Genomic DNA, 6,666 nt, shown 5'->3' with positions numbered 1-6,666 from the left:
ATATGCTTTCTTAACAACCCTATCCACTTGGGTGGGAACTTTAAGGGATCTATGTACTTGCACACCCAGATCCCTCTGTTCCTCCACTCTGCCAAGAATCAAGCCTTTAATCCTATATTCAGCATTCAAGTTCAACCTTCCAAAATGCATCACTTTGCATTTATCCAGGTTGAACTCCATCTGCCATTTCTCAGCCCAGCTCTTCATCCTGTCTATGTCACGCTGCAGCCTGCAACAGCCCTCAATACATACTATCAACGGCACCTCCAACCTTTGTGGTCGTCTGCAAATTTACTAACCCACCCCTCAATCTCCTCATCCAAGTCATTTATAAAAACTACAAAGAGCAGAGGCCAAGAACAGAGCCTTGTGGCAGACCACTCAACACTGATGTCCAGGCAGAATACTTTCCATCTACAACCACTCTCTGACTTCGGTCAGCCAACCAATTTTAAATCCAGCCAAATCTCCCTGTATCTCATACCTCCTGACTTTATGAATAAGCCTATCATGGGGAACCTTATCAAATGTCTTGCTGAAGTCCACATACACCACATCTACTGCTTAACCTTCATCGACCTGTCTTGTCACCTCCTCGAAGAACTCAATAAGGTTAGTTAGGCACGACCTGTCCTTCACAAAGCCATGCTGGCTGCCTTTAATCACGCTATGCTTTTCCAAATAGTCATAAATCCTATCCCTCAGAATTCTTTCCAAAACCTTGCTGACCACAGACATAAGACTGACTGGTCTGTAATTGCCAGGGATTTCCCTATTAGCTTTCTTGAAAAGAGGAACACTCGCCTCCTTCCAATCCACCGGTATGACTCCTGTGGAGTGTGAGGAAGCAAAGATCTTCACCAGCGGCATAGCAACTTCCTTTCTCACTTCCCAGAGCAACCTAGGATAAATCTGGTCTGGCCCCGGGGACTTATCAATCTTAATGTTCACCAAAATTTCCAACACATCAACTTCATCTATCTTGATCTATCAAGCCCATATCACAGCTCCTCAAAGTTCTCATTCACAACAAGGTCCCTTTCCTTAGTGAAAACTGAGGCAAAAAATTCATTTAGGGCTTCCCCTATCTGCTCAAGACTCCACACATAAGTTCCCTATGCTTTCCCTGATCGGCCCTCTTTTTCCCTGATCATTCTCTTATTCTTCATGTATGAGTAAAATGCCTTTGGTTTCTCCCTAATCCTTCCTGCCAAGCCTTTCTTGTGGCCCCTCCTGGCTCTCCTCAGTCTATTTCTGAGCTCCTTTCTAGCAAGCCTGTAATCCTGTAAAGCTGTGCTAGATCCTTGCTTCCTTCACCTTGGCTGCCTTCTTCCTTTTGACGAGAAGCTCCTCTGTTCTCATCATCCAAGGTTCCTTAATCTTACCCCTTCTTACTTGTCTCAGAGGAACAAATTTGTGGATCACTCGCAACAACTGCTCCTTAAACAGCTTCCACATGTCTGCTATACCCTTTCTGTGGAACAATTGCTCCCAGTCTGTACTTCCCTACTCCTGTTGATAGCATCATAATTTCCTTTTCCCCAGTTAAATATCTTCCCTTGGTGACTGCTCTTTTCGCTCTCCAAGGCTATGGTAAATGTGAGGCAGTTGTGATCACTGTCACCAAAGTGTTCTCCCACCACGAGATCTGACACCTGTCCTGGCCCATTGCCAAGCATCAAATCCAAAATGGCCTCTCCCGTCGTTGGTCTGTCTACATACTGAGTAAGGAAACGCTCCAACCAAACCATCTGCACTAAGAAGGTTCCAGTTGATATTTGGAAAGTTGAAGTCACCCATAACAACAACCCTGCTACACCTGCATTTTTCCAAAATCTGCCCGCCTATGAGATCTTCAATCTCCCTACTGCTGTTAGGAGGTCTGTATAAAACCCCCAATGAGGTGGCTGCTCCCTTGCTGTTCCTAACTTCCACCCACACTGACTCAGTAGGCATACCTTACTCAACAACCTTTGTTCCTGTAGCTGTGATGCATTCTCTGATTAGCAATGCTACACCCCCTCCTCTTTTTCCACCCTCCCTGTTCTTTTTAAATGTTCTAAACACAAGAATATCTAGCAACCATTCCTGCCCCTGTGAAACCCACATTTCTGTTATGGCCACAACATCATAGCCCTAAGTACTGATCCATGCTCTAAGTTCATCTCTCTTATTTCTAACACTCCTTGCGTTAAAGCAGACACACTTTAACCAATCCCTTTGTTTCATCACGTGAGAAACCTTCACAATAGATTCACTACATCCTGTCACTGCCCCATCTACAACCACCCCTCTCTCAGATATTTAGCTCTGATTCCTACCTCCTTGCCAAACTAGTTTAAACCTTCCCGAACCACACCAGCAAATCTCCCAAACAGGACATTTGTGCCCTCCAGTTCAAGTGCAAGCTGTCCTTCATGTACAGGTGCCACCTTCTCCAGAAGGCATCCCAATGGTCTAGGTGTCTGAAGCCCATCCTCCTGCACTAGCCTTGCAGCCACGTGTTAACAATTAAGATAAAGTGTGTAAAGTATTTTATTTGTTTGCAACTTCATTATATGAAGTCTTAGACTCTTAATTTGTTGCTATGTTTATAAACTTAAAGAATGTAAAACTCACCAGTCACATCTTGATCTGTGTATGATACATTTTTGTAATTTGGCGCAAGCTGAAGTCCTGAACACTGCTCTGAAATGTGAATGAGTTCACAGTTAAAAGGATATACACAGGAGAAGCTTTCAATAATCTTTGAATTAATAATCATACATATCAAGAAAGCAACATGAGTAAAATATTTAAATTCTATTCTGAAATTAAACAGTAGTGCAGTGATTATGTTGCTCCAACAGGTTTACTGTCGAGAGAAGGAATCCTGTCACCCAGACCTGTACAGCCTACATGTCAACCTACATGTCATCACCTATGTGGTAATAAATGCCCACTGAAGTGGACAAACAATCCCATCATTTGTATCACCACCTACTTAGCATAAACAGGGATGGAGACTTAAGTGCTAGTTTCACCAGAAATGCCCATTAATACACATTCAGGTTGGCACTGTTAACACAACAAAGATTTCTCGTCATTATTTTTAGCTTTACCGGAGGTGATTGCTCACCCCGTGAAATCAACAGGCCTATGAGCCCCTCCCATCAGAGTATCAGACAGTCAGTGGGGATGAAAATGATGCCAAGCATATTTCAAAGAAAGCAAATGGGTTGGCAAAAGCAAACCCCTGATAAATGAGAGCAGTTTGTCAAGTGCAGTGATTGTGGAACGGGTTTAGAAACCCACAGATTCTAAGTTTGAAATCTAACCACACATTGAATCAATGTGAGCTGGTGAGTAATAAAACCAAACTGATTCACTGAGCCCCTTCAGTGATGGGGATCCTGCCACCCTATCTTCATCTCGCCGGCATGTCAGTAGGCTCATATCTCAGCGTGGATTATAAACTGGAGTGAGACTTTAACCCACAACCTTCTGAGAAGGAGGTGACAGTGCTCTGCCTGAAACAGACAGTCAACAATCAACATTGCTTGTGTGACAAGGAGTTATTTCCCATCAAAATTACAGTATACATCAACCCGGCATATATGACGACTTCATTTTCATGGTCCCAAAATTCCTGTTTTTGCATATACCTTGACCCCTCCCACCCACTTTTCCAGCCCCAAGATGCTATTCTGACATTTGGAGCCTCAATTTTTCTCTCCACAGATGAATGTTTTATTGACCTGTACTTTCTAACTGGGTGTAAGGGATCAGGGTGTAGGCAGACAATACAGGCTGTGCTGCAATAATATGCAGGAGTTTAAGACGTACCCTGCACATAGCTGACCCCCTAAGGTGATTGGTAAACATGACAACCACCACTTCTTCACTTTTATACTTGGCATATGAGTTGACTCTTCATTTCTGGAGATATGTTTGCAGGTTTTAAAGGTCAACTTCTACATGTGGCTAAAACAGTGTTAGTGTAGCATAGGGTCTGGTTGGAGATTTTCATGAGCAATCACTGCTGTTTAGGAGGAAGAATGGCTTTAAATCAGTGCCCAACACAATGACACGCCGCACAAAGACATTTAAGATGAGGTGTTCGTGTGGCTGTGTGACTTTACTGCTACTGTAATTGAGAACAGGATCACTTTCTTACTTGAATCATTACTGTTGGTACAATTCCTGGATTGTAAGCTTTCTTTGATATCTTTCATTGTTTCCTTTATCATGCTTTCATCGAACTGCTCTGTTTTTTTGTTGAAAATAGCTTTGTGATCAGTAACAATGCTGCCCTGGCTAAAAACATGAGGGAAGAGGAGAAAAAACAAAAATTATGTTTAATGCTAGTTACTGCTTGATGACATTGGAGCAAGATCCAACAGATATAATCAATGGAGCTGAATTTTATCTGCCCTGTGCATTCAGCTCTTGAAGAACTGATATAAATAGGCAAATCCCGAGAGCAAATATCGGGATGATTCTGTAGTTTAATCTCTTTTCCAGTTACTTCTCCATTATTTCCTCTCAATGGGGGCAAGTTTGTTGCCCTCCTCCAACTGAAGCTTTAAACCTTCATCATCCATCACAGAGCACTTATTTGCATATCTGCACAGATTTCATTGAACATGATTGGCCCATATTGTTTTTAATCACACATAATATAAATTTATCAGAACTTGGACTTGTGTTCTGAAATTGCTACCTTGTCATTGTGATCTCGACTGTTTGATATCTTTGAATACGTCCATAAACAAATTGCATCTGAAAGACATAAAACAATTGGTAGATAAACATACTCCTGCATGCATGTGTGAAAGATGCAGAGAAAGACAGGCCAAGGAAAAGGTAACCGTTCGACACAGACAAGAGACAATAGGTGCAGGAGTAGGCCATTCTGCCCTTAGAGCCTGCACCACCATTCAATATGATCATGGCTGATCATCCTTAATCAGTATCCTGTTCCTGCCTTATCTCAGAGTACTCAGGTATGTTGTTTATATGGAAAGGATGAAGAATAGGATTTGAGAGACTCGTCTTTTTAAGAGAAGGGACAGACATGGTGTTCTAAATAGGGAAAGAGAGAGTAAAGGGAAAATCCTCTGTTTAACATGTGTTACGGGCCAGGCCAGACTCCCCACAAAACATTTCAAGAAGGTAGCGTAGATCCTAACTTTTCTAGTTGCTTTAAGCAGGTGTAAGCTGGATATTCCAGAAGTGATGCAGCTGGTCAAACCAGACGATTTTAAACAAAACAGAATTTATTTACACACGAACAAAAGAAAACCAAGTTTAGAATAACATAACAATTTGAAAACCCAACAGACACGAAAACGCAACTTAACAAAGTGTTGTTCCGATTTCCTGCAACATCCTATAAACACCCTCTTGGCAAAAAAGTAAATTCAAACACGGGCTCTTACAAGAGAGAGGGAGATTGCAGAGAGAGTCAGCCAGAAAACCTCTGTTGAATCAGCGACCCTTTTCTTCCTAGCCACTTCCATTGATCAGCTGCTTCAAACAGACTCCTTGCTGAAACCGAATCAATACAAACTAGAACAACCCCTGAACTACGAGAACTGGCAGCTCCCCTTTCATTGTACAAGTGTTTTTGAAAAAAACTTAAAAGGCTTTTCAAATACTGCATATACTCATTTAAAAGTCAAATTTTTTAGACTATTTTAAAGGTTTAATTTAAAGGGTTGACTATTACACGGGCAGTAGTTTTGAGGGGCTGAAATTCATGCTGCAGTTCAAAATACCATACTGTTAGCAGAAGTTGATTTGATCGCTCAACTAATCCCAGGTAAAGAAGAAAAACAGAATGCATTACAGTAAAGGTAATTACTGGATAAAAATAAGAGATTACTGGTAGCAAATTTTATTCTTACATACCAGTACAAAAATTGAACGTCAAAGATTCATTGTAATCCTTCAAAATCACACTGTTCACCATCGTCATGGCCTGGTATAATGGCACACCTCAAATGAAACATTTATTGAATTCTGAATGTGCAGGCATCTTGAACTTTCCCGCCAAACTCTTCCATTTCCCTCCCATTTAATCTCGTGTAGAGCCATAGAGATGTACAGCACGGAAACAGACCCTTGGGCCCAACTCATCCATGACGACCAGATATCCCAACCTAATCTAGTCCCACTTGCCAGCACCTGGCCCATATCCATCTAAACCCTTCCTATTCATACACCCATCCAGATGCCTCTTAAATGTTGCAATTGTATTAGCCTCCACCAATTCCGCTGGCAGCTCATTCCATACACATACCACCCTCTGTGAAAACGTTGCACCTTAGGTCTCTTTTAGATCTTTCCCCTCTCACCCTAAACCTATGCCCTCTAGTTCTGGACTTCCCCCACCCTAGGGAAAATACCTTGTCTATTTAGCCTATCCATGCCCCTCATGATTTTATAAACCTCTATAAGGTCATCCCTCAGCCTCTGACGCTTCAGGGAAAACAGCCCCATTCTATTCAACCTCGCCCTATACCTCAAATCCTCCAACCCTGGCAACATCTTGTAAATCTTTTCTGAACGCTTTCAAGTTTCACAACATCTTTCCGATAGGAAGGAGACCAGAATTGCACGCAATATACTAAAAGTGGCCGAACCAATGTCCTGTACAGCCACAACATGACCTCCCAACTTCTG

The 6,666-nt window shown here is 42.1% G+C and overlaps 1 protein-coding gene across 36 annotated transcripts in view; it reads right to left on the bottom strand.

The window, feature by feature from the left end:
- The window catches only part of LOC122544297 (mucin-3A-like), a 141,580-nt gene that overhangs the window by 7,294 nt on the left and 127,620 nt on the right, over positions 1–6,666 (bottom strand). For all 36 annotated transcript variants that reach the window (XM_043683397.1, XM_043683424.1, XM_043683419.1 and 33 more), the window contains 3 exons: positions 4,703–4,761; positions 4,157–4,296; positions 2,620–2,688 (listed from right to left, as the gene is read on the bottom strand). In XM_043683397.1, coding sequence (XP_043539332.1) covers positions 2,620–2,688; positions 4,157–4,296; positions 4,703–4,761 — 268 coding nt within the window. The remainder of the gene's footprint in view (positions 1–2,619; positions 2,689–4,156; positions 4,297–4,702; positions 4,762–6,666) is intronic.

Source organism: Chiloscyllium plagiosum, chromosome 48 (assembly GCF_004010195.1).
Source record: "Chiloscyllium plagiosum isolate BGI_BamShark_2017 chromosome 48, ASM401019v2, whole genome shotgun sequence".
Taxonomy (NCBI): Eukaryota; Metazoa; Chordata; class Chondrichthyes; order Orectolobiformes; family Hemiscylliidae; genus Chiloscyllium; species Chiloscyllium plagiosum.
The sequence above is the reverse complement of the archived record's forward strand: the minus strand, read 5'-3'. Positions and strand labels throughout refer to the sequence as shown.